At 54.8% G+C, this 27,163-nt stretch overlaps 4 protein-coding genes across 5 annotated transcripts; 1 reads left to right on the forward strand and 3 right to left on the reverse strand.

The window, feature by feature from the left end:
- Window positions 1-200: 200 nt before the first annotated feature.
- Window positions 201-15,144, reverse strand: usp49 (ubiquitin specific peptidase 49). The gene is made up of 7 exons (XM_066703020.1): window positions 14,745-15,144; window positions 5,467-5,590; window positions 3,877-5,357; window positions 2,808-3,015; window positions 2,366-2,474; window positions 2,046-2,251; window positions 201-1,947 (listed from the first exon to the last, which is right to left on the reverse strand). Exons 3-7 carry the CDS (start codon window positions 5,314-5,316, stop codon window positions 1,829-1,831), a joined length of 2,082 nt encoding a protein of 693 aa, XP_066559117.1. The 5' UTR covers window positions 5,317-5,357; window positions 5,467-5,590; window positions 14,745-15,144; the 3' UTR covers window positions 201-1,828.
- Window positions 15,145-16,470: 1,326 nt separating this feature from the next.
- Window positions 16,471-18,298, reverse strand: med20 (mediator complex subunit 20). 2 transcript variants are annotated; one of them, XM_066703030.1, is made up of 4 exons: window positions 18,196-18,298; window positions 17,580-17,734; window positions 17,150-17,403; window positions 16,471-17,012 (listed from the first exon to the last, which is right to left on the reverse strand). In XM_066703030.1, exons 1-4 carry the CDS (start codon window positions 18,207-18,209, stop codon window positions 16,788-16,790), a joined length of 648 nt encoding a protein of 215 aa, XP_066559127.1. In that variant the 5' UTR covers window positions 18,210-18,298; the 3' UTR covers window positions 16,471-16,787. The 2 variants fall into 2 exon arrangements, with proteins under 2 accessions (XP_066559127.1, XP_066559128.1); XM_066703031.1 differs by lacking the exon at window positions 18,196-18,298 and adding an exon at window positions 18,010-18,171.
- Window positions 18,299-18,385: 87 nt separating this feature from the next.
- On the forward strand, window positions 18,386-24,655 carry bysl (bystin-like). Its single transcript, XM_066703022.1, has 7 exons — window positions 18,386-18,886; window positions 19,867-20,020; window positions 20,248-20,386; window positions 20,688-20,821; window positions 22,815-22,975; window positions 23,234-23,336; window positions 23,559-24,655. The coding sequence occupies exons 1-7, from the start codon at window positions 18,592-18,594 to the stop codon at window positions 23,908-23,910; spliced, it is 1,338 nt and encodes a 445-aa protein (XP_066559119.1). The 5' UTR covers window positions 18,386-18,591; the 3' UTR covers window positions 23,911-24,655.
- ccnd3 (cyclin D3) lies at window positions 24,348-26,914 on the reverse strand. The gene is made up of 5 exons (XM_066703028.1): window positions 26,255-26,914; window positions 25,563-25,778; window positions 25,269-25,431; window positions 25,008-25,150; window positions 24,348-24,922 (listed from the first exon to the last, which is right to left on the reverse strand). Exons 1-5 carry the CDS (start codon window positions 26,501-26,503, stop codon window positions 24,749-24,751), a joined length of 945 nt encoding a protein of 314 aa, XP_066559125.1. The 5' UTR covers window positions 26,504-26,914; the 3' UTR covers window positions 24,348-24,748.
- Window positions 26,915-27,163: the final 249 nt, after the last annotated feature.

The raw sequence follows: 27,163 nt of genomic DNA on the forward strand, positions 1-27,163 counted from the left end.
GCTCTGCGTGTTGTTTTCTTTAGTTGATGATATCCTGCAGGGGCACTGACCTCCTGCTGCTCTGGGAGAAGAGGTGAAGGCAGGAGTAGTACTCCGGTTCTTTGGGTTCATATTATGGCATTTCATGCTTTCAAGGGCTAGGGTGGAGGTAGTGTTGATCTATAAGCACACCGGACACGTCAGATACAAGACACACAGCGGAGTCTAAATAAGAACTTTACTCTGAGCCACCAACCCCTCACCTGCTCTTCCAGGCTTTACATTTGCAAGGTGACAAAACAAGGAAGATAAGCAGAGTGAGACCTAGTAACGACAGGCCAGAGATCCATTAGAAAACAATGTTGATTCTCAGAGTTACACCCCCCCACCCCTTTAACCGTTTAAAAAAAACAATCAAAACAGAAGTCTCTATATTACAAGGCTCCAGCCACAGACAGGATCAGAGTGAGACTCACCCCCTGGTCAGGGACAGGGCCCTGCCGCATTGGCTGGGGCTTGAGGGACACACAGCGCCCTGTTCATGGAGCTGCCCTCGCCCCAATACAGCACATTGCTCTGTGGGACAGCAGTGTGTCTGTGTGTGTGTGTGTGTAGAGGGGAGGGGTCCCGGTCAGTCTATTCCAATACTGCAGTCGAGAGAAGAGTTTCTATGAACTCATTTTACACATGATCGGGTCATGAAAATATAACCAGGAGACACGGCTGTCTGGGGAATTTCCCAGACTGCATTAGTCCACACCGGCCTCAGTTGCCTTACTGCCCCTCTCAGTCAGAGTCACGGTGTCACATGGGTGGACGGGCGAGAGGACCCAGGGTGCTGCAACACGATTGGTCTGTTGGCAGGAGCCGTTTTCCTCCAGGAGAGGGCACGAGTGAGACAATAAGAAAAGGCACCAAGTAAGATCTCTCTCTCGTCTGCCCACCATCCAGGGAGGTCTGAGCAGAGCGCTTTGGGCCTTCAGAGAGCAGGGGAGTAAAACAGTACTTATTGGGGCCCAGCAGGTCACTGACACCCAGTGGGGTTAATGCTACCAATTAAAACAGCTTTAGGTTTCCTTCCATACTGATTGAACATTCTCTGCCCAGGACAGAGCAGTGAAGTTGTCAGGCTGCACAGAGCTTTAGGGGCTGGCTGGTCACCAGGGCTCCAGGCCCCCCACAGCGTCTCGGAGCCACCCCTGACTGGACACGGGCTGAACCACTGCAGGCCAGCGCAGGGGGTATTAAGACAGGGTCATGACCTTGTGCCGGGTGCTGCAGCGCAGGGCGTGTATAGAGCTCTCTGGCCTCAACAAAACAGTCATCAGGACGTGTTCGAGAGGACAAACTAATACAGAGGGTAAATGAATGAGAGTGTGACGGAGGGTTTCAGTGCTAGGACAGACAGCTGCGCACAGCCGAGAGTCGGGGGGGGGGGGCAGCGCCGAGCGTGAGAGCGGAGGTCTGGAGCAACTGGGAGAGCAGCACAGGACGGGGGCTGTAGCAGCCTGGCCTTCAGCACTCTGCTGGTTTGGTTTTGTGTCGGTGTTGGATGAGGCTCCATTTTAACCTCCGTCCAGACAGCATCAACATGCCCCGTAAACACCACGCCCCGGAGGAAAACAGCACAGCAGAGTAGAGAACACAGTAGAAATGTGTCACGTTCCTGAATCATACGTCTGTCACAGTGCCTCGCGTGAACACCTAACCCACACCCTTCCCCCAAAACCCCCAGAGTGCCTCCCAGCACCCCCCACCGTGTCAGTCAGCTCCTGTGGCTCCTGTGCAGCCACTTCCCTGCCCTGCAGAGACGGCAGTCACTGGGCTGGGCTGGGCTGTTGGGTGCTGGTCAGGCCACGCTGGCCTCCGCAGATCGCTGAGTGTAGAACAGTATGTAGGCCTGAGTGTTGCACACCTCCTCCACGCTGCAGACGTTCATCTTGGAGTCGTTACAGTGAACCCAGAAACCTGGGGATGAGACGGCAAGATCAGTCTGCGTATTTCAGTGTGTACACAGAACGGACACACTCGAGCACTTCGGCACGTGCGTTTCTCTCTCCACTCACCTCCCTCCGTGTTGTAGCAGTACGCGGTGTAGTGTCCTGAGCCGAACCCCTTGCCGTGATGCATGACGACGGCAGACAGGTCGTATGTGAAGCTCTCCCGGTGCAGCGAGGAGAGGGAGTCCCTGCAGCAGTAAGGCCCCATGTTCAGAACCTGGTCAAAGGTCACGTGCACGCCGATCTTCTCCCGGTGATTGCGACCGGACCACCTGTAACACAGCGAGATCAGCACCGGGGCCTCATGCACACAACACGCGTCTTCAGGAGCATCACACACCGCAGAGCAGCTCAGTATCACGCCCCAGGCCACCCAACACACTGACCTGAAGCGTTTGAGGTGAAGCCGGAGGACCTGAGGTAGCCTGTAGATCAGTAGCTGTTTGCACGCCTCCGTGAGAACCAAGGGCTTCGGGGACGACTTCCGCCGTTTACCTGTGTCAAAATCAAACACAGCAGAGTTCAGCGGCGCCTCACACGCTCACATAGGACCCGGACACACAGACACAGCAAGCCCGGCTCAGGGAAAAGATCATCGCATTGACCTGCACTAAGGAGCTCACTTAGTCCCCAGGCTCCAGTGCATCCGTCTACATTCGGTCTACTGGCAGTACAGTTGCAGGTATCTACAGCTGTGGCTCGGACTGTTGCACTGGTCCCTAAAACAGCAATCCTGACTGCCGCACTGCTCCCTACACATGCGGTACGCACTGCCGCAGTGCTCCCTACACAGGCGGTACAGACTGCCGCTACGGCGGTGGTACTGACTGTTGCACTGGTCGCAGGCGTAGATCCTTCCCTCCAGAGCCTCGGTCTCGGTGAATTTGGCCAGCATCTCGGTGAGTGTGCAGTCGCTGTGGTAGGCCAGCGCACCCACGCCCTTCTCCACACAGTGGTAGCGCTCGGGGAACTCCAGGGACAGGTCCCAGAAGGGCTCCACTGTGTTGGACTTGTAGTTACAGGTCAGGCAGGTCACCTGGGCCACAGGGAGAAACAGCAGCTCAGTGCCACGGTGGTGAGAGACTCATCAGTGCGTCCAGCCACACTGCGACACAGCCTTGAACTCCACACTCGCATAAGGGGAAAACGTCAGCGGTTTCATGCAGTCGGCCACGGGTCCTAGAGATAGCTGTGTTAAGGTGTGTGGCATTATGACCAACTTACTAATATGAATAATTAAGGGGGAGGACAGAAGGAACAAAGAATAAAATAAACAAAAGCTTCCTATAGGGGCCGTATCAACAGACATCACGAAATGTTGCACTGGTGAGGCGCCGCTGCTGAAGGCTGGCCACCGCAGAGCCACGGCACAGCAGAGGAGCCCTACAGTGCCGCGTAGCCCTGGATCTCACATGTTCATCCCCCACACACAATTAAAAATAAAGTTACATAGAGCACATGAATGTATGGCCTGTGAAGTAAAGAACAACGCAGACATTGTCCGGCCCCTGCCCGGCCCGCAGCCACGTCTCCGTGCGGTTTTGCGGGCCGCTGTAAGCCATGCGATGAGCTGAGGCCCTCGCTCTGCCTCCACTCCTGTCTGAGCAAATGGCCAGCCCTCCAATTCATAACACAAAGGCATCTTTTCATTATGTTTCTCTCCTCCCTGTTCATCTGATCTGTTCAACTGCAGGGACCCGACCACAGCCGCCTCAAGACAGGAGTGCAGTCAAGGAAACAGCCCTGGCTCCAGTTACTGCATCATACATGTGACAGCTTCTCATAGGTACATACAGGCCCACTCATGGCAGAGGCAGAAGAATTGGAATGAGAGAAACACTATAAATCGGGTCCCCAATCCCTTACAGACGCACAGACTGACGCACACGCCCCCCACCTGGCTGAGCAGCTGTCCGTGGAAGATGGTGTTGACCACCTTGAGCACCTGCTTGGTGAGCTTCCTCTGGGAGATGGGGATGACGATCTTGCGCTTGGTTCCCTCGGACTCCAGCTCCTGCTGCACCTTGTCCAGCAGCTCACACAGGAACTCCTGCGCGTCCTGCTGGTCATAGCCACGGAAGGCGGGGATGAGGTTCCACACAGAGTGCAGCATGGCGAAGGGCGACACCAGTGCCCAGCGGCCCGACCACATGACCCGGAACAGCGTGTGCAGCTCGTGGCACAGCGACATCTGCTGCCGGGCAGAGGAGCGCGGCTCGGCGGGCTGCACCAGCTCGGCCGCGTTCAGGCTGGGCAGGGCGCTCTGCTTGCCGCTCGCCGCGGGCGCCCCCCCACCCAGCTCGTCGCCGCGCCCAGAGCCCCCACCCCCGCAGTGCGCCGTGCCATTCACCGCCCCGGCCGCTGGCCCCCCCCCGCTGCGCGGCCGGCTCTGGGCCAACAGCTCCTCGGTCTCGCACAGGTCCAGAGTGAGGAAGCACTCGCGGAACTTCTGCAGGTGGCTGAGCACCTGCAGGATGGAGTTCATGTAGCAGGTGTTGCCCAGGTTGCGCAGCCCCGTCACACCCGGCGCCAACTTCCTGCGCGGGTACGAGGAGTAGTAGCGGCGCAGCTTGGCGGTGTTGCCATCACCGAGCGAGCGGCGCGAGAGCCCCAGCAGGGAGGGCGGCGGCGTGCGCTCGGGAGGGTCGCGGAACTTGCGTGGGATGATGGCGGCGGTGCGCGGCGCCTGCGTGAGCAGCCGGGCGCTCTTGCGGGGGGGGGAGCTGGCCAGCTCTTCCAGCAGTCGCCGCTTCACCTCCCGCCGCCGGCGCCGCAGCTCCTCCTTGCGCTGCTCCTGCTCCTGCTGCTGACGCTGCTGCTCCAGACGGTGCCGCCCATACGAGCTGCGCCCAAACCACGCCCGTAGCGCCTTGCCCAGCAGGACCTGGCGCCGGTGCCGCAGCGCCGTCTGCAGCGCGGGCCTGGGCCCCCCTGGGTCGTTGCTGGCGCCGGAGGGGCCGTCCCCCAAGGCCAGCGAGCGCAGGCTGCGGCGGCCGGGTCGTGCTGGGTCACCGCACCCCCCCGGGCCACGCACCGTGGAGAGCGCCCCCCGCAGCAGCTTCAGGTCACCCTCAGCGTTGTCGTTCAGCACGTAGTCGCCACAGGCGTAGCAGAACACGTCCAGCTCGCGTACCGCCATGGCCAGCGGGTGGCGCGACTCCTGGAAGTGCCGCAGTGCATGCTCCTCCATGTAGCGGCCGCAGGCCACGTGGGAGCACTTCAGGCAGGCCCACACCGACTCCGTGGTCAGGCAGTCCACACAGCGCCACTTCTGCGGGTTGAGGATGGAGTGGTCCTGCGCCAGCCGCAGCCGGCCCACGTGTTTACAGCGGTCCATCGCTCGGCTAAGGCCTGCGCTCTCGATCAGGGCTGCTCAGGCTGCGGGACACAAGGATAAAAGTACACAGGGTCAGGGTCTCTAAAGGGCTGGGACACAGTGAGGACATGTCAGAGTGCAAGGAGCAGTGTGGGCTGGTGGAGCACTCACTGGGACAGGGACCCGGTACACTGTGACACCGGGGACCGAGCCGTCACCATCGCAGCCTCTCGGGAGCCTCAGGACACACTGCTCAACAGACCCGGCACCCTCCTCATCGTTTGGGAAAACTGACCTGAAGGAATGAGGGAAAAAGAGGGGGGTAGTGAGAAAAAACAAACCTGTCTAAAGGAAGTGATCCTGCATACACGGCCACGGTCCCCCCTGAAATGAGGCTGACCCCCCCCCCAGTGGCCCCCCTACAAAATACGACTGAAGAACAAGGGGACCTTGATGAAACAAGGATGGCCCCCCAAAAATAGCCCTGTACCCCCACTCGGCCACCCCATTGAAAATGTTCTGGAAACGCCACTGCCTCCACAGGAAACCCACAGACACACTGTTAAACTGAGCTCACAACTCACTCACTGCCCCCTGCTGTAGCACCCTGTCCGCCCAGTCCCCAGGTAAGATGGCCGCCAACATGCTAATATAGACTGACCTGCAAAAGGTGTCAGCTCTCTTCCTGTCCCCTCATCTACCCTCAGATCCGACACAATCAAGTGCTGTATACACAATTTTATAGGTTGAAATGCATATCATTACTGTATTAGCCTGTTCCTTCTGCATAAATTAAAGCCATTGTTTTTTTTCTAATAATTATTTTATTAAAATCAGTGTGAATGAATTGGTTAATAATTCAGCTGACAACTTACTTAGTGATTCAGTTTTTACCTGGTAATCATTGAAATACTATGTTGAACATACATCAGACAAATGCAATGCAATCTACACATGACACTGAAGACGGATAGGCTGACCTCCTGGCTTTTCACCGGTTTAACTGCGGCTTTGCGGCTCATCTGACCAAGCCACCAGGCCACAGTGGGGGGTTGTCAGAGTTCACGACGCAGCCTTTTCGCAGCAGAGGTGTCGAACTGCATCACAACACTGTGCTCTATTCGGACATCTTTGTCATACGTGTGTGCTCCACAATTAAAGAAGACTCTCTGCTCCGAGATCTGCTTCAACGGCCAACTCTTTAAACTCAAAACTGCGATGTATCCCTGCCGACTAGAACACAAATGAGATTTCAGTGCTTTGCTCGTATTTTTGAGAACAGTGTATGCATAGTGACGTGCGTTTGACTGGATGGAAAAGATAAAGATCATGAACTACGCATTTCTGTTGAGAGAAGTTGCCCAGGGCAGGGTAGAACAGGGTAGGGGTGACTATAGTCATCCAGGGCAGGGAGTGAGTTAATGCACTGCACTTATTACTGCTGAAAAAACACACACACACACACACACACAGCTAATGGGAGGTGAGTGAGAGAGAGAATGTGTGAGAGTGGGAGCACACAGGGCAGCAGTATCTGCAGTCGGAGAGCCCCTGCCCAATGCACACATCAGCCACTCGCACTTCCTGTTGCTAAGCAGATTTGAATCGTGCTCCTCCCTGACCCTGTCCATTCAGCAGAGCAGACGCAGCGAGGGGACAAGGCGACCAATGGCACAGCTCTCCACCCCCCATCCCTCCATCCCTCCATCCCCTGCCCTGCCCTGCCCTGCCCCCTGTGCCTCTCTCCCTCCCTCCCCGTGCACGGAGCCTCTCCATTATCACCCCTCACTTATTTGCACAACTACCAGCAGCTGGCTTGCTAAGCCCCTGATTGGTGGCAGCCCTGGGATCAAAGAAACCCCAGCTCCATGGTAACACTGTGACAGCTCATTTGCATAAAAGCAAGTTAATTATGAGACATCATTAGCATTTGGGATCCCATATCCCAGGCTTAATGGCGTGTTTCACTTTAACCTCCCTATGTTAAGGCTCACAAAAATCGAAACGCCACCAATTAAAACCCCTTTAACAAAAGGCCCAAATGACAGAGAAACACATGGATGAAAACTGATGGCTTCAATCAAACGTAACACACCGAGACTTCCGTTAATGAGTTTTAAATTTAAAATTGATTCCTTCCATTCCATTTAGGGGGAGGCAAAAAGAAAATAAGCCTAATTAGTCACTGCAGTGCTTTCCAAACGTCCTCCCCGGAGGAGCGCACTTGCGTCTCATCTTGCAGTTAATGAAACGATGGCATTTTTGTGCATTCTTCATTGGGAAGAAAGTACACACTCCGCTCCTGGAGCACAGCCATGCCAGGACTTCCACAGCCCAGCAGGATGCCCGAGCCCCAGCCCCACTCAAAGGCTAGGCAACAAAGGAAGATCCACAGAATAGAACTGAAAAGTAAAGGGAGGCTCTGGACAGGAAGGGAAGGAAATACAAAAAGACACAACCAACTAACAAAAAAATTAAGAAAAGTCCAGGTCTTTAATAACAAGCAGTGCCAGCCAAACTGTAGTGCTTTAGGTGGAGTGTACACACACACACACACACTTTGGTGCCACTATCATTATGAGTACTCTCCATAGACAATTACTTTTTTTACTGTACAAACTATAGATTCTAACCCACATAAAAAACTTTCTGCATTTGTACATTTTCAAAAAAAACATTTAGTAGGCAGGAGGAACTCCAGTGAGTGGTGTAGATTTGTATAGCCCCTGTAACAATAGCAATGTTCAGTCACACAGCACCTTCGTCACAGTCTAACAACACAGAACAATGATTAGAGCAAGTGCCGGAGTCTCTCAGCGAGTTGGCAGAGGCGGCGGTATAGTGTTGGCGTTTTCCTCGGGCCTCTGCAACCCCAGCCTGTGCCGTCTCCCTGTCAGAACAGCAGGCCTATTGAGGTTCATTAGCAGGGATGCAGTTCTTACCCCCCATAGACCCAACTGCAAAGAGTTCGACAATGCAGAGAGGTGCAACCACAACAACACAGAAGAGCTTCTACTGTGACGCTTCCCCATTTAGACCTCCTGCCCATGAAGCACCGAGGGGCAGCGAGAACACAGCACTTCCAGGCAGAGGGCGGGGGGATGGGCAGGCTTCCTGGCCTGCACAACACATGCCTCCCTTGGCCTCCCTGCTCAGACGTGCTGTGCCTTGGGCTTTCCCTGCCCTTTTTGCATACCTCCTCATTTTGCTTGCAAATGTATGGCACATTGTGAAGCAGGGGGAGCCTGTGCCAGCGAGACAGACAGAAAAGGGAGGGAGGGAGCGCGTGAGCTGCCGTGCCACCCTGCGGCGCTCCAGCCTGGCTGCACTATACTGTGGCCTGTGGGAGCGGCGAGCTGCGGTGCCGTCAGGGCCGGGGAGTCGGCTCCGCATTGGGAATTCACAGCGTGTCCTGCCGCTGCTCCCTGAGAGGAGTATTGATCACTGTCTGTGGAGAGCTAGTGAACGAGACAATCGCTGGAACAAACGACACGCAGCCATGGGGGGGCTCGAGGACTACGTGGGGGGGACCGACAGGCAGCTCAGGTCAGTGCACAGTTTATGGGGTTAAACAGTGCGGCACCGGCACTACACACTGGAAAGACAAGCAGGCGCTCTCTGCTTCTGGATTCAGTCAACTGGGAGCAGCTGGGAAAGGATGTCAGTGAAATACAATGGCACCACAAATACACTACAGTCACACTAGGGTGGAGGGAAACTACAAAAATACTGCCGATATTAGCGGAAAGGGCATCATTTCATATTGCTCTCTCATCGAACTCAGAGACCAGGCCAACCTGTAGTGAGGCGTGGCTGAGCAGGTAGGAGCTGCAGGGACAGGACGTGCAACACAGAAGGCCTGAGCGCCGGAGCCGTAACTCATCTAGAGCCGAAATGGTGTCGCTTTCCACTGCGGACCTGGGCTGTTTCTGCTATGGGTGACTGGCTCTGTGTGAGCTCTGCAACACGGATATAAATACTGGTATATACAGGTCAGACACTAAAACAAAGAGTTTAACTAATTTGTGTGAAGCAGTGTGTAGAGCAGAGCTGGCGCGTGGTTGAGGTGCTTGCGATACTCGAGACACCACATCAAGGAGGCAGGCAGACGACTTCCTCGCTGCTCTGCCTCCCTGCGGCTTGCTCTTCAGCACTGCACTCCGGTACGAAATTAAGAAAATGAGCAACAGCACGCCTGACTGAAGACGTGGCGGAGTGTGCTTCCACCCGACAGCCCACTGTGGACCAGTTCTCCAGTTGTGGATTTAATGGGATCGCCTCCTTTTCTCCACAGCACAGTAGGAAGTTCAGATTCATTCATCCTTTTGTCAGTTTTTTTGCTCCCCATTCAGAAAAAGCAAAAGCAGAACTGAAACAATGCGTTCTATTCTCGGGTGACTTGCGGTGAGATGATTGGCAGGCCGGGTCTCGTGGCAGAGTATGCCGATCCACAGAGACCGGCAGGGATGTGCAGTCGGACTCTGGGGCCACAGGCTCTGCTGCCACTATCAGGTCTGGCCCCGTCCCAACACCGCAGACACGGGCGGGGAGTGTTTAGTGTGGAAGAGCCTTCACAGCCGCTCAGAACAGCCCCTCTGTCCCAGCAGGGAGGGACCTGTCCCAGCAGGGAGGGACCTGTTCCAGGCTCTGGCAGTGAAGGCATGGGGGGAGTTTAAACCTCCGTCTGCGAGTAATCCCCATGTACACGTCACAACTGCCCGTAGCATTGCTGCCATGCCTGGACCGCAGCCCTGAGCATTCCCGTGCAGCCTGCCGCCCTCATCAATAAGTTCAACCTAAACGGATTAATGACAACATGTAAAAAAAAAAGAGCCACTGACATCAGAATCCCCCCCGTAATCGCCCGGTGCACCACACTGGACCCTCGAGAGCAGAGCCATTTAGCATTAATCCCCTAGACAGGGATAAACCCTGCTTACTTTACATTCGCGCCCAACCCCACCCTCACCCCACACATGCCGGCCGTCTTCCCACTGCTCGGCCAGGAGCCCTGTGCCACGCTGGCAACACATAGCCACAGCTTGGTCCCTGCAGGCCTCCATGCCGGCCCTGCGAGTGCCAGCCGAACCTGCACAGCACCGGGTTTCCTGCCCACCGCAGACAGTTCCCCTACAGGCCTTAAGCTATAGAGCCACCGGACCTGTAGGCAGATCTAGGACCACAACCTGCACAACCACAGCCATGAAAATAAATGGCATTTGAACAATATACAGACCAATCACATAACACACAACTGCAAAACAAACAAAACCATAAAACAGAGCCATAAAAAGCACAAGTGTATAAGAACAAAAATAAAAACAGAGCAGAAATGCAGATCAGTCTGGTAAGGAATAGAAGCATTGATGGTTTATAGCACTAAGTTCTGCACCCTCTGCCTGCAGGCCCAGATTTCACTGGGTGTCTTCTGGTCTAAAACCCATCCTTCAGGGTCTACAGTTTCTCTTAAGGGCTGCAGACGGACCTCACTAGTCCAGCACACGGGCCGCGTGTCCTGGCTGATGCACAGATACACACCCTGCACTGCAGAAGCCACACACTGTCGATCTCTAGGCAGTGTGACAGCCGCTGGCGGTTCGGTTTTATTTATTGGATTATAAAATATTTACACCGCCAGGGTATTTAAAACACACATTTAGGAAAAGTCAGGAACAAACAACCGCATCTCTTACATTTCAGTTGCCAAATTTCAGTTGGCTTTTTCACAACATGTTGCTTTGATGCGGCCAATTTAGAAGGTAAAAGGCACATTAATCACACCTTTCTGTGATCTTCTCATGACTGGTCATTTCCCTGCCCCTGTATCTAGGAGGGGACCCACAGTACACAGAGGAGAGGAACGGCCCGGTGGTGAATTCAGCAGCTCAGTAACAGTCACACAGGCAGCAGTGTGAGCAGACTGCAGTTGAGATACGGCACAGCCACACTCTGCCTATCCAGCCTCTCACCTCCGCTCAGTGCCTTTCATACTGCAGACACATCAGGTGTCCCTGTTCTGTGCTCAACTCCACACCACATCAGCACCTCGCTGCCCCATCACACCCGGCCTGCACAAACTCATCTCCCTGTGGCCTTGGGACTGTGCGATACCTCTGTACAACTCACTCTCCGACGACAGGCTGTCTTGGGAAAAGGATGTTTAAAAAGAAAGTCTTATTTTAGGATCTTTGAAGACACAAGCCCCCTCCTCCCTCCAAAAGTCCTGAATCTGTAAATATTCTGGTTTAAGAGCTTTGAGGGTCATGCTGTGACTCTGATCTTGCATTAAATTGTCAGACAGACATCAGTGGAAACTCACAGCAGAGTGAGTGTGCAGTGCTGAGCTCCTGGCAGTGCGTAGTGCACACTGGGCTGGTTAAGGACCCCCTCCCCCCTCACACCCTGGCACTGAACACCTTACACTTCTACACATGTGCACAAATACCGGGGATGCAGTTGGACCCCTTTCAGTGTCTCTCACAGCTTGTTGCACTGTGGAGTGCAGCATTGTGCCGGGGCTTGCCTGCTGGCCGGGTCCCCGCCTGTGTGGGTTTGATGAAGACCACACAACACTCATCTGAAGTCAAACTAGAAAGGCCAGTCAGAGCTGAACAGAGGAAATAGTTTCTGCACCATAGACAACATTGTGCCAGCACTGTAAACTTGAGATGGACAGCAAATGAATGGACAGGAAGTCGGTATCTGCTACAGGAAGACACAGCAGCAGCAGCAGCAGCAGCAGCCCCCCCCCACCATGGAGACGGGCTGAACACACTCTTCCTCTTCACCTGTGGACCGTGTGGACGGACACTGAGGACAGATGTCACCACAGCATGGAGACCACAGTGACAATCCAGCAGGGTGTGCGGGGGGGTCTACGGGGCTGTGCGTCTGTGCTGCCTGGGGACTGCGGTCTGTCCGACCCCGGAGCTCCACCTGTAAGGCTGCTGTCCCAAGAATAAACACCAGTGACAGTGTTCACAGGGAGACAGGGCTTCAAGGCTGCCGGTTTATAACAGGAGAAGGCGATTGTTCTCATCCCCACCAACAGGGTCAGCCCAGAGTAAAGGGGCCCTCTGCCGGCCCGATCCCCCAGACCCCCACTCCACCTGTCCCACAGCAAACGCACACACCACACAATCATCACACACTGAATGAAGATGTAGAAAAACACTAAACAATGCCAACCGCCCAGAGACCTCTCCCCCCCAAGGTTCACAACTCGCTGAAGCCAGAAGCATGAACACATCACTTCAGCATCCGCAGAGTAATCGGAGTGGAGTGACGCTTCTCTTCCACGGGAGAGTGATTAACCCTGTGCCCCCATCACAGAGGTCACCGGTGCTACATTTTGGACGGGGGGGGGGGCAGTATCTTCCCTGCAGAGTATGGGAACATTTCACAATAAAATCACGATCAATTAATTAAGACCGTGGAGAGCTGCCCGGTGGGGAGAGGCTGGTGTTCACAACGATGAGCGTTGTAGTGAAACAATGCTTCCTGGTGGAAGTTAATCCCAAAACAACAACGACAGCAGACAAAACAAGACACAGCCATACACACACACAGCCACACACAGCCACACACACACAGCCAGCCACACACACACACAGCCAGCCACACACACACACAGCCAGCCACACACACACACAGCCAGCCACACACACACACACACACACACAGCCATACACACACACACACACAGCCATACACACACACACACACACACACACACACACACACACACACACAGCCATACACACACACACACACACACAGCCACACACACACACACACACACAGCCACACACACACACACACAGCCACACACACACACACACAGCCACACACACACACAGCCATACACACACACACAGCCACACAGCCACACACACAGCCATACACACACACACACACACACAGCCATACACACACACACACACACAGCCACACACACACAGCCACACACACACACAGCCATACACAGCCACACACAGCCACACACACACAGCCACACACACACAGCCACACACAGCCACACACACACACAGCCATACACACACACACACAGCCACACACACACACAGCCACACACACACACAGCCACACACACACACAGCCACACACAGCCATACACACACACACACAGCCATACACACACACACACAGCCATACACACACACACACACAGCCATACACACACACACACACAGCCATACACACACACAGCCATACACACACACACACACAGCCATACACACACACACACACAGCCATACACACACACACACACAGCCATACACACACACACACACAGCCATACACACACACACACACAGCCATACACACACACACACACAGCCATACACACACACACACACAGCCATACACACACACACACAGCCATACACAGAGCCACACACAGAGCCACACACAGAGCCACACACACACACACAGCCATACACAGCCATACACACACACACAGCCATACACAGCCATACACACACACACAGCCACACACAGCCATACACACACACACAGCCACACACACACACAGCCACACACACACACACAGCCATACACACACACACAGCCATACACACACACACAGCCATACACACACACACAGCCATACACACACACACAGCCATACACACACACACAGCCATACACACACACACAGCCATACACAGCCATACACACACACACACAGCCATACACACACACACACAGCCATACACACACACACACAGCCATACACACACACACACAGCCATACACACACACACACAGCCATACACAGCCATACACACACACACACAGCCATACACAGCCATACACACACACACACAGCCATACACAGCCATACACACACACACACAGCCATACACAGCCATACACACACACACACAGCCATACACAGCCATACACACACACACACACACAGCCATACACAGCCATACACACACACACACAGCCATACACAGCCATACACACACACATACACACACACACACACAGCCATACACACACGTGCGTCATCCGGGGGCAGCCCGCCTGTGTGCGCGCAAAACAGTTCGCCCACAAAGCAAACAAACACACACACACATCCTCTGAATAAACTGTTCACAGCGGCGCCCGGCTGAGCTGGCGAGGTCGGTCCCGGTCCGGACTAGACTGAGCGGAGCGGATCTGCTTCAACTCCAGAGTCGCGCCGGCGACCGAGCCCTACACACAGCCCACTCGCGGCGCAAAAGTTTCCCGCACGCTGGCCACCCCCGGGTGGGCTCGTCCACGGCCGGGGCTCCGACTGCCCGCTTCCCTCGCTCACAGCTGTGCACATACATCCAGAAAAGCACTCGTTTGTTTTCCTCTCCGGGCTCAACGCGGCTCTAATTGCCCCCTGAAGCTGGTGCACCAGAGTGGCGTCTGCAGGCGAGTCCACTTACCTCCGGAACAAAGACCGCGGGCTGCTCGGCAATTCTCCGGGCTCCTGCCCCTCTGCGCCGGCAGCGCTCGGGCGACGGGCCGGGCAGCCGCTCCGTGGGCACGGGGCAACAGCGCGGACTGGGGCAAACTTTCCTCCGAGAGCCGAACAAAGCGCAGCCCGGAACAACAGGAGGTCAGCCGGATTGCAGTCCCTGGGCGCCCGCAGGAGAGAGGCGGCTCTGCGCGGAAACTTTGAGCGGCGCGAAAGTCCGCCGGGCTGCGCGGTGCGGGGCGTGTGGGCCGTTTAGAACCCGGCGTTCTGCGTCCCGGTGCGGGTCTGTGCGGGCGCTGCGCGAGCGGGGCTTTTATTTACCGCCATCATCCGCACGCGCGAGCTGTCACCGACCGCGAGACAACCGAACCGACAGAGGCCCCGCCCCCGGCGCGCTCTGATTGGACGAGCGGCGAGCGATCCTCCAGCGGGGAAGGGCGTCCATTGGTGGGGAATATATCGATCAAAGGGTTGCGCCTTATAAAGCCGATTCACAGACGCCCCTACGCCAGCCTGCGCCGCTTCCCATGCAGCGAGGGAGAGAGCTGCGGCGCTGGCGCAGAGCTGCGTGGGGGACTCCCTTGCCCGGCTCTGCGCAGGTTTCTATTCACGAACGGGTACGCAATGCGCTGACTGCGTGTCCGGCTGCGGGCGGCTCTCTCACCGCGCTACGCACTTTGCGCAGCGCTCGCCATGAAGTTCGGTTGAGTTGAGGGTAAATAAGGTGCTCAACAGCAGACAAAGAGATTGTTTAAAAAGACATTTGCATGTGAGAAATGCCCGCAGTGGCCGCTCTGACGACCCGCTTTCCCCACCGAGTCTCCGGGCAGGCGGTTATAGTAGGAAATAAAACTTGCAGAGGAAGCTTTTGTGTGCGTGTGAGGGGGGGGTCTGTACCATGTCGGGACTGAAGAACAGCCCCTCACAGTCCCGACAGGGCCGTGGAAACCCCGACCCCATCGCACACACGGTCCTAGCGCTGCAGGACCCCAGCACACCGCATGTGAGGGGCTCGGGCCTGGGGGCGCTGCCTGGGGGCTAGTGTGCAGCCCACCATCAGCGCGAGTTACTAGCTTAGAGTAAGTGGGAGAAAGCAGGTTAGGAGTATGTGCCTAAGAAATGGTGTGACAGTAAGTGGATTAGTGCTGGCAGTATACAGGCAGGTGTGTTCGAGTCTATGACAGGATGGAAGTAGTATATTTATGTCAGAAGCCGTTCTAATACCACAGTATGTAATTAACAGCATTACTACACTACAATAGATTACACTGCACCGTATTATATATACAACATTACAGCAGTGCAAACACAATGAGTCAACTATCTACAGCTGAGCTGATCATACAGTGGAAACAGCCCATATGGCTAATTAAGCCGTTCTAACATCATAATCCCTTCAATGTACAAATACGAGTGTGGCACAGGGCAGCCAAAGAGTCATACGGACACAAAAAACAGAATTCCCAAGAAATAATAAAATGTTATTAAAATTTTTAATGTATCTTTTCTATAGGAATTAGAACTAATTGTTTTATTTCACATCATTGGTAAATTCAATCCACTGTTTTATTGTTTTGTTTTAGGCATCTGATTTATGTTTAAAATCTAAATCAAGTCCCCAACATGGAGATCCACACAGAACAGACCGGCAGCCTGTTTAATCTGTCTCTCTCTGCAGAAAAATACACCCAGACTTTAATTATGTAAAAATAAAGTTTTACTTGAAATGCAGTACAAAGCCAGTTCAGATGGTGACCAAAAAATAAGAAAACACAGTGGCTGACTCCACCAGACCCTAGAAAACACGCCTGGTTACAACACCTCCTGAGAGCGGGACCAGGCGCTGTTATCCGAGAACATCTGGGTTCCCCCCCGGAGCCAGTCAGTGTCCCATCCTCAGTCCAGACCCACACTCGGGTACTCAGGAGGGGTGGCTGAGAATAGATCCTGTGCACAGAGCCGCTCAAGCAGTCCTGTGTGTCGGACCCCGAGAGTGGCCTCTGCCCCCTCCTCAGCGCATGCTTCCACCAGATGCCACCTGCTGCTTGCGTACCTTGCCGAACAGCTCCAGATACTGTGCCATGGTGTCGGCGCCCTCGGCGGGGCTGTACAGGCCGTCGGGCTTGGCGGTGAAGGCGCTGGGCAGCTCGGGGGCATGGGGCCCCAAGAAGCTCACCATGAACTCCTTCATCAGGTTCCAGCAGTCACTGGGCACCACGCAGGGGCAGTACTCCACCTGCACAAGGAGGAAGACACACACGTTCACTTGCCTCTCTCTTCTCCTCTCCATACCCATCCCACCCACCAGTCCTTCGCCCTGCATCCCACTGTTCCCATCTGCCTCCTCCCTCTCCATCCCCCCCTCCTCCTCACCTCCACGGAGATGCCCCTGGCGCTGGAGCCCATGGTGACGGTGCCCACTTTGACCAGGAAGTCACAGTAGAGGTAGCGCGTGCCGCGGCTCTCCACCTTGTGGCCCTTGGCGTTCTGGAAGTGGCCTTTGAGCTTGGCCATCAGCACGTCGAAGTTGGGGTCGGCGGCCAGAAAGGGTCCCCCCTCGAACAAAGCGAAGCAGCTCAGTGGCGTCTCCGAGTTGTGCATCACATACAGGAACTTCGCCGGCTGTCCTGGGGAGGGAGAGGGAGAGGGAGAGGTAGAGAGTAGAAAGAGAGGGAGAGTGAGGACAGTCTCTCTGCTAACCCTGCCTCCAGCTCTCGCATCAGGTTTTTATAATTAGCTCGATCACATGACACAGTAATTAACTATTTAATGTCCTGGTGAGCCCCACTGCCCCGATCCGTACCCGCAGTGCCCATGCTGCCGGCCCCAGTGTGGTACGTCTCACAGTCCACTGTGAAGCTGCCCTGCTTCACTGCCCCCAGCTGCTCCAGCTTCCTGTGCAGCACGTCCACTGTCTGCTGCACACTCTTCCCCTCGGACACAGGCACCTGGCACACACTGTCACACACAAACAGCGTTACACACTGGCACTCTACTACACACCGATTCCACGTGTTGTTCGTGTTGTGTGAAAATAAACGCTTTTTCAGAACAGTGAACCCGCGCGCGACGCAGCGCCCCATGTGGCGCATGTGCGAACGTCAAAGCGAGGCTGCAGGACAGACCGGCGCGCCGACACTGGGGCAGATTACTACTCTACTACTACACTAGTACTCGTAATAATAATGCCAGCTTCGCATCCCAGTATTGCCAAACTAACACGTCGACATTACCGTGTGTCTGCAGTGTGCACGGAAGTGCTGTCAACAACACAACGAGCTCCCGCACCCCGGCGTCTCACATGACAGCCCGGCCAGCCGCTGCACACGACCACCGCACAGACCCGCCGCCACTCCGCGCCTCTCCGTGCCGGCCACGCTGCCGGGTCAAGTCGGTCATATTATTCTTAATTATCTTACCAAGTCACCCCCATCTCTGCACGCCACCGAGCCCCGAGAGCAAGAACATCCGGCGTTGTGCTGAAAACAGGAAATTACGTCACGTTCGAGGTATAACGTTGACTCAGTAGTTATTCATAAAATACATATTTATATAAATAAATGTAACGCACAAGACAATCGAAAGGCTTAGACTAGTTTACAATATACAAAACATGTTTTAAAAAATAAAATTAATATGTTTTCCGGTGCCTGTGGTCATGATTGTGCGGGGCACCCTGCCGCCATGACAGTGCGGGGCAGCACGCAGGACACACGTGTGTGATCGAGTCCAGACCCGTGTGCGGATAGAGCCGGCAGGTCCGCTGCATAGAACCGAGCACAGACACGACAGACGGGTCACCAAAAGCGGCACACATGCCCAAAGTGAAGAGGTTGAGAGGAGGAGGAAGAGGAGGAGGAGGAGGAGGAGAGGAGGCGCACAGAGGAGCCACCATGGCCCTGGCCGAGCAGATCCTGCAGGGCGACGCGGTGCGCCAGAGCGGCCGGGTGAAGAGCCGAGATCGGCGGCAGGAGGCCGAGGACGAGTACGTGGATGAGCGACTGTCCCGGCGGATCCTGGAGCAGGCCCGCATCCAGCAGGAGGAGCTGGAGCTGGAGTACGGCCTGGAGAGAGGGCCGGAGAACAAGAGCGCCCCCACCACGGTGCTGGGTGAGATATAGGGACTAGTGTACAGACAGAGACTGGGACAGAGGGACACATGTACACACACAGAGACGGGGACACACATACACACACAGAGACTGGGACACGGGGACACACATACACACACACAGAGACTGGGACACGGGGACACACATACACACACACAGAGACTGGGACACGGGGACACACATACACACACACAGAGACTGGGACACGGGGACACACATACACACACAGAGACTGGGACACGGGGACACACATACACACACACAGAGACTGGGACACGGGGACACACATACACACACACAGAGACTGGGACACGGGGACACACATACACACACACAGAGACTGGGACACGGGGACACACATACACACACACAGAGACTGGGACACGGGGACACACATACACACACACAGAGACTGGGACACGGGGACACACATACACACACACAGAGACTGGGACACGGGGACACGTACACTACAGACTGGGACAGAGGGACACGTACACAGACACAGACTGGGACAGAGGGACACATGTACACATACACAGACTGGGACAGAGGGACACATGTACACAGACAGAGACTAGGACACAGGGACACATGCACAGACGGACAGAGAGAGCGAGGAAGGAAGGCAGGCAGGCAGGCAGGCAGGCAGAGGCACTGAAATAAAGAGTGGGACATACATTTATATATGCCAGCAGAGAGAGAGAGACAGAGGGACAAATGTAAACAAACAGACAGTGACTGAGACAGGGACATGTATGGAGATGGCCAGACAGAGAGAGACAAACAAATAAACAGTTGGACATATTTACATTGATGTATGCTGGCAGATAGAGAGGGAGAGAGACGGGTGGGTATGGAGAGAGGCAGGCAGGGAGGCAGTGTGCCGTGTCAGTCCTGGTCCAGTTCTGGTGTTCCGGTTCAGCAGGCTCTCGGCCCTGACCCGGTTCTGACCCGGCTGTGCTTGCTGCCCTGCAGGCTCCGGATCCCGGGACTCGGACTCAGAGGGTGAGGAGTGGCCGGCGCTGGGCCAGGGGGGCGAGGACGAGGGCGAAGGGGGGGCGGAGGTGGAGGTGGACCCTGAGGACGAGAAGGCCATGCAGATGTTCATGAACAAGAACCCGCCACTCAGGTACCGACCCAAGCCAGTCATAGTGCATTCATTATCTTAATGTTAATTTGAGCCACTCCGTATATATGTATTCATTTTTTTCAAATAATAATAATAATCTGGTCTACTAGAAAAAGAGTAAGTGTTGTTTTTAATCAACCCTCTGCTGTGTGTGCGTGTCTCTGTCTGTGCGTGTGCGTGTCTGCTTCGTCCTGTGACTGCGTGTCTCTGTGCCTGTGCCCCTCCAGGCGCACGCTGGCTGACATCATCCTGGAGAAGCTGACAGAGAAGCAGACGGAGGTGGAGACGGTGATGTCGGAGGTGTCGGGCCGGCCGATGCCACAGCTGGACCCGCGGGTCCTCGAGGTGTACAAGGGCGTGAAGGAGGTGAGGGGAGCATCGCTGTCTCTCTCTTTCTCACCGTCTCTCTCAATTCAATTCAAAACGAGCTTTATTGGCATGAGTAGTGTAAGTGTTGACAAAGCTTTTACAGATGCAGTCAAGATGCAGAGTAAATACTACACAGTAGGACAAAGTGTGCAGGTATTTTCCACAGACATTCTCTCTCTCTCTGTTCCCCTTCCTCGGAGCATCTCTCTCACATCCATGTCCAGACAGAGCTACAGCAGTCAGGCCGGCCGGTGCCGGGGAGCGATAGGCAGTCAGCATTCTCTCTCTCTGAGTGCAGGTGCTGTCTCGGTACCGCAGTGGGAAGCTGCCCAAGGCATTTAAGATCGTGCCGGCGCTGTCCAACTGGGAGCAGGTCCTGTACATCACCGAGCCCGAGAGCTGGAGCGCCGCCGCCATGTACCAAGCCACGCGGTGAGGGCGTGCGTCGTGGGGGGTTGTGATTGTGTGTGTGCGTCGTGGGGGGGTGTGATTGTGTGTGTGCGTCGTGGGGGGTTGTGATTGTGTGTGTGCGTTGTGGGGGGGTGTGATTGTGTGTGTGCGTCGTGGGGGGTGTGATTGTGTGTGTGCGTCGTGGGGGGGTGTGATTGTGTGTGTGTGTCGTGGGGGGGTGTGATTGTGTGTGTGTCGTGGGGGGTTGTGATTGTGTGTGTGTGTCGTGGGGGGTTGTGATTGTGTGTGTGCGTTGTGGGGGGGTGTGATTGTGTGTGTGCGTCGTGGGGGGTGTGATTGTGTGTGTGCGTCGTGGGGGGTGTGATTGTGTGTGTGCGTCGTGGGGGGTGTGATTGTGTGTGTGTGTCGTGGGGGGGTGTGATTGTGTGTGTGTCGTGGGGGGGTGTGATTGTGTGTGTGTCGTGGGGGGGTGTGATTGTGTGTGTGTCGTGGGGGGGTGTGATTGTGTGTGTGTGTGTGTGTGTGTCGTGGGGGGGTGTGATTGTGTGTGTGTGTGTGTGTGTGTCGTGGGGGGGTGTGATTGTGTGTGTGTGTGTGTGTCGTGGGGGGGTGTGATTGTGTGTGTGTGTGTGTGTCGTGGGGGGGTGTGATTGTGTGTGTGTGTCGTGGGGGGGTGTGATTGTGTGTGTGTGTGTGTCGTGGGGGGGTGTGATTGTGTGTGTGTGTGTGTGTCGTGGGGGGGTGTGATTGTGTGTGTGTGTGTTTGGGGGGGGGGGGATTCTGTGTGGGGGGGGATTGCTTATGTTTAATTTTCGATTCAATTTGACTTTCAATAATAATGTCACGATTCGATTTTTTGTTATTTTTCTTCACACACTTGTCTCCAAATACTGTTTTATTGGTATAAATATTTTACATTTCAAAATTAAAACATTCATACACATTTTAAAATACTTGTGATTAAAATTAAAAAAAAATGAATTCTTAAAATCACTTAAAAATGTTTAAATCTTAGTGATTAACGTAAACAAAATACTGAACTTCAAATAAACGTGTACAAAACAATAAAACAAACTAGTGATTAAAGCAAAAAATTCTACCAACAAAAGAGTCAAATACATTGAAAATAACTGAAAATGCACCGGACAAATAAAAAAATAATTGAAATGGTAAAAATAAAAAACAAACCAAAACGGTCCAATGCATTTAAAATTAAATCCAAACGATCAATGTATTTGACAAAAAAAAAGAACAAAACTAAACCAAAAAAACCCAAACAACTAAATCTTTCATTTTTCATTTTTAAAAATCATTTTAAAAGGCAATCATTCATAAAAGGATTAAAAGATCTCCAAATGAAAAACCTTTTTTGATTTTAACGCTGCCAGCCAGGAATCAACACTGACCGTGTATTAACAGTGCCTTCGCAGTCGGGGCTTATGAAACGCACTTTAATGGACTGTAAGTAGTTCTAGATTTGCATATGAACTTCACAAAACATGTTCAGGGCAGAAACGCTGCCTCTGCATTGCATGTTGAAGTGTTTCTTATTTTTTCAAAATGAGCGCATATACATCAATGGAAAAACAAATAATAAAATATACTTCACACCATCAGCTGTGTGAACTGGTGTTTAAATCGGTATGCACATATCTAAGCAGACTTCAACAGGGCTGCCCGAGCAGCCTGGCAGCATCTTCACTGGTGCCTGTCGCCAGCCAGCCCTGAAACAAAGACTGTGCACACGAGCACACAGTGGCTGCAGCGAGTATTGATCCAGAGAGCTCTATCAGGTGCACAGCCGCTGTGTGGCTCTAGTGTTGAGGAATCTGCTGTCGTTTTGTTTTTGCTGACGTATACATCGCGATCCCGTCTTTAAATCCGATGGTCGAAATCAAGCGCTCGTTTCAATCGATCTGCGATTTCAATAAAAAAATGTACACCCCTAATATGTGTGTGACGTGTGCGTGTGTATAACGCTCTTGGCTCACTGTCGCCCCCTGCTGTCCCGCAGGATCTTCTCCTCTAACCTGAAGGAGCGCATGGCCCAGCGCTTCTACAACCTGGTGCTGCTGCCGCGGGTGCGAGACGACATCGCAGAGTACAAGCGCCTCAACTTCCACCTGTACAGCGCGCTGAAGAAGGCCCTGTTCAAGCCCGGGGCCTGGTTCAAAGGTCAGCACGCCGGCGACACACAACACTTTCACACTCACACACGGACACATGTACACACATTCTCTCTCTCACATACACACACACACACACACTGGCAAACCCCACCCGCTTCCTCCCTCTCAACTCAACTCGACAAGGTTGATGGGCATCACTAAGTGTCAACAGGGACAGGCTGGTCCAGGGTGATGGGACAAGACGTATAGTCAGTGAGCAGTAATGAACTTAATGGTTATTGACAGACCTCTCTCTCTCTCTCAGGTATCCTGATCCCCCTGTGTGAGTCCGGGACCTGCACCCTAAGAGAGGCCATCATCATCGGCAGCATCCTGACCAAGTGCTCCATCCCCGTGCTGCACTCCAGGTACGAGACAGAGACAAACAGACAGAGACAGGGACAGAGAGCGTAAGAGGACAGAGAGGGAGGGAGGGAGAGAGAGGAGGAGAGGGATATATACATATGTATTTTCTGTATTGTTTATTATTGAAATATTATAATTTCAATAATGCTTTGGCAATTGAAAAAGATTGAGAGTGAGCACCAGATCTCTGGTCTTCACTGTTTGTATCCCCCGTCCCCCCGCAGCGCCGCGATGCTGAAGCTGGCTGAGATGGACTACACGGGCGCCAATAGCATCTTCCTGCGGCTGCTGCTGGACAAGAGCTACGCGCTGCCCTTCCGCGTGCTGGACGCACTGGTCTTCCACTTCCTGCGCTTCCGCAGTGAGCGGCGCGCGCTGCCCGTGCTGTGGCACCAGAGCCTGCTGACGCTGGCGCAGCGCTACAAGCAGGACCTGGCCTCGGAGCAGAAGGCGGCGCTGCTGGAGCTGCTCAAGGTGCACCCTCACCCCCAGATCTCCGCTGAGGTGCGCCGGGAGCTCACGAACTCCACCTCACGGGACCTGGAGACTGCACCCCCCGCCCCGGCGATGGACTAGACTGGGCCCGGCCTGCACCGCGGCCCACCAGCACGAGAGCAGCCCGTTGTCCTCGGGGGCAGTAGAGAGGATGGAGCTCCCCACAGCGGGGCAAAGTGCCTCCAACGGGGTGTGTGTGGGCGGTTCACTCAGGCACAGGATGGCCTGGCTGCATCATAGGAACTGTGGGGTTGGGGAATTGTGTGGAACCCCCTGAGAGTGACAGGGAGGATACGGGGAAACTCCTGTGTGTGTGTGTGTGTGTGTGTTGTGTGTCATGTCAGCTGCAGGGGGTGGAGGAGAGCGCAGCAGCACTGGGGAGGGGGAGTTTGCACAGTAACAATAATAAAGAGCTGATAAAAGCCACTGACACCCCTCTTCATCCATATGAAATAAGGAGAAAGTAAAATGTTGAATACACTGAAATGTCTGGCATTTAAATCTCACAAACCACCAGCAGTCATTAAATATGTTTTATTTAAAATATTTGTACAACTTCATGACAGTAACAGCAGCTCCCTCTTTTTTGTTTTAATCTTATATAAATCTTTGTTTGTAATGTCCTGGGGGGTGGCGGTCAGCGTCCAGTCGCTCTGGCCTGCGGAGGGGCAGCCGGGCACCGGGCGGCGCAGGGGGCAGTTGAGGTCTGCTGCTCGGGCGGGGCCAGGAGCCCACGGGACAGAACCCCCCCCACAGGACGGGTCTCTGTCCAATGCTTGGAAGACAAACAATATAAAAATAAACAGTAACAGAAAGAACAAACTCATCAAGTGGAAAAGTTGTTTTTTTCTCTTCTTGGTTCTGTTGTGTAAATCCCTGAACATGGAACAGAACTGCGACCTGGAGCCCATGCGTCTCCTCACGGGGCCGGCGCGAGGCAGGGGGGCGTCAGGCGCACATCACGCACATCGGTGGGGGTCCCGGCGGGGCTGGGCTGGGGGGAGCTGGGGCAGCGGGGCTCGGGTGGGGCGGCCGGCGGCAGGTGCTGCTTCAGAGCATCTTCGATCTGCTCCAGACACGAGCGCAGGCAGTCCTGTTGGGGGAGAGAGGGAGAGGTCCGGACACTCATTCAACGCCGACACTCGCTCAGACACGCACACGAACACGCAGACCCTCACCACGTCCGAGCCAGTGACCCTGGCCAGCAGCTCCATCAGCGCATCACTGTCCAGCGCAGAGTCGGGCAGCCGCAGGCCACGGACGGCCGCTCCCACGCTGGCCGAGGCGATCATGGAGGGCGGGTACATGGAGAACTTCAGCTCTGCGGGGAGAGGCAGGAGAGCCGTACATCACGCGTGTGCGTGTCACACCAGCAGTGTGTCTGTCTGACCGTGTGCGCATGCGTGTGTGTGCAATGGCGAGCTAGTGCTGGCCCATACCCGTGGCACACAGTGCGATGAAGATATGGGTGTGTTTGCGCACCAGGCCGTGTTGAGCTGCCGGCAGGTCGGGCAGCCGCTGCAGGATCAGCTCCAGGAAGTCCGAGGGCACCACCAGCGCCAGGTCCCAGCGCAGCCGGGACACCACCACTAGCTCCCAGTCCTGCAACACAGTCCCAGTCACACACTCGCCCCCTGACTGCAGCCTGTCCCAGTAGAGCCCCTGACCCACTCCCCAGCCCCGGGCCCTCCCAGATTCTGTACCCTCGAACAGCCCCAGCCCCAGGTGGTTACCAGCAGCTGGCGCAGGGTCACGGCGTGGTCTGTGAAGGCGCAGAGCTGCACGGCGGTCAGGGGCACCGTGTCGCGCAGCTTGGAGGACAGCAGCATGCACACGGCGCCCAGCAGCTGCAGCCGGGTCCGGGACACGGCGAAGGAGGACAGGTAGCGGTCCAGGTAGCGCATGGCCAGAGGGAACACCTCTTCCTCACACTTCTGCTCCTCACACACCTGGCCAGGGAGCACAGCGGTCACTCTCCAGCACACCCACACTCTCACACTCATGGTCTTATGGGTTGTACTAAAAATCCTGTGTTCCTGCTGTAAAACTCCCGGATGGGAATAAACTGAAACCATGAAATACGTTGCATAAAAAAAGCAAAAAAAGATTGTATACGTCAGTCATTTGACACAGGCTGCTGCTGTAACAATAATGCTCGCCGGCTTAAAAAGGAAACTAACACGTCATGAGCGGCAGCAAAGCGGAAGTGAACAGATGACACCACCTTCCCGGCTCTGACGTAATCGCACTAATAATCATTATTCTGTATCGACTAAAGCCTACATTACATTCGTATGTATTGATTGGCAGACTCCTTTATCCAGCCCTTATACATGAAAGCACTTCATAAGAGTTAATAGGGACGACCCGGTTCGGCCCACACAAAATTCGGCACAAACGCACTGACAGGACGGGTTCCGAGTACCTGTAGCATCCATTCGGCCAGGATCTTGCGCATGTGCGGCTGGATGTCGGTCTGGACGCGGGCGAAGTACGAGTGACAGGGCGGCGACTTCTCCTCCAGCAGGAGCAGGTTGCGCAGCACCCGGGCGTCCCGGGTCAGGGCCGGGTCCGTGTGGGCCCGCACGACCGCCACGGGCTGCACCGCCGCCGGGCAGTGGCGGCGGGGAGGGCTGGGCTGGAGCCGGCAGTCTTCCAGACACACGAGGTCCATTGGGATGCGGCCCCGGCGGCGGGGAGGACTGACACGAGCTATTCTCTCTCTCCTGCCGGGGTCACCGCTGTGGGACGCGGCTCCTCAGTGTCGGGGGCTCGCAGGGCGCAGGGAAAGAGCCGCTGCCCCGGAACTGTGGGTCGGCGGGCGGGTTGCTGTGCTTGAGCGACCGGAGGCGAGGGGGGGGGTGGCTTTCTGCCCGTCAGGAAACGATCCGCTTCGGTCCTGATCCGGACGCACAGCGCTGTCTTGGCTTTTTCAGTGGGGAAAAACTCCAAACATCCGCGGTGCCGCTGCGACCCCCTGCCTGTCCGCCTGCAGCCCGCCGGTCCGACCCACTACCGGGCGCTCAAAGTTTGGGTATTTATATGTCAGCTGACGTCAGCCCCTCTGCGAACCAATGGAGGCCGAGCAGCGGCCATGTTTGTGCGGGGAATCGAGCTGGTGTAGGCGGTGAGGGGCGTTCCGCCACCTGAAGGAAGCGAAAGACAGAAAAGAGTTTCGAAATCGAACAAAATGTGTGAAGTTATAATAACGATATTAATGTATATGAATTAATTTAAATGAGGAAATGACAGAAACAGCCTGGTCCTGGGGAGTCCTGGTGTGAGTCACTTGTTTCTCCAGAGACAGGGAGGCCTAGTCAGCTGTCCGGCCCTC

This window comes from Amia ocellicauda, chromosome 5 (genome assembly GCF_036373705.1).
Source record: "Amia ocellicauda isolate fAmiCal2 chromosome 5, fAmiCal2.hap1, whole genome shotgun sequence".
Lineage (NCBI taxonomy): Eukaryota > Metazoa > Chordata > Actinopteri > Amiiformes > Amiidae > Amia > Amia ocellicauda.

Coding starts and splice junctions, on each gene's coding strand:
- usp49 (XM_066703020.1), bottom strand. CDS start 5,316: ATGGACCGCTGTAAACACGTGGGCCGGCTGCGGCTGGCGCAGGACCAC. Junction 2,475..2,807: donor CGCCTGCGACCAGTGCAACA/GTCAGTACCACC, acceptor ATTTTGACACAG/GTAAACGGCGGAAGTCGTCC. Junction 2,252..2,365: donor CTTCACCTCAAACGCTTCAG/GTCAGTGTGTTG, acceptor GCTGTGTTACAG/GTGGTCCGGTCGCAATCACC.
- med20 (XM_066703030.1), bottom strand. Junction 17,404..17,579: donor CGGCAGCATGGGCACTGCGG/GTACGGATCGGG, acceptor CTCCCTCCCCAG/GACAGCCGGCGAAGTTCCTG. Junction 17,013..17,149: donor CCAGGGGCATCTCCGTGGAG/GTGAGGAGGAGG, acceptor CTCCTTGTGCAG/GTGGAGTACTGCCCCTGCGT.
- bysl (XM_066703022.1), top strand. CDS start 18,592: ATGCCCAAAGTGAAGAGGTTGAGAGGAGGAGGAAGAGGAGGAGGAGGA. Junction 18,887..19,866: donor CGCCCCCACCACGGTGCTGG/GTGAGATATAGG, acceptor GCTGCCCTGCAG/GCTCCGGATCCCGGGACTCG. Junction 20,822..22,814: donor GCCATGTACCAAGCCACGCG/GTGAGGGCGTGC, acceptor GCTGTCCCGCAG/GATCTTCTCCTCTAACCTGA.
- ccnd3 (XM_066703028.1), bottom strand. CDS start 26,503: ATGGACCTCGTGTGTCTGGAAGACTGCCGGCTCCAGCCCAGCCCTCCC. Junction 25,779..26,254: donor TGGCCGAATGGATGCTACAG/GTACTCGGAACC, acceptor CTCCCTGGCCAG/GTGTGTGAGGAGCAGAAGTG. Junction 25,151..25,268: donor CATCGCACTGTGTGCCACGG/GTATGGGCCAGC, acceptor CTCTCCCCGCAG/AGCTGAAGTTCTCCATGTAC.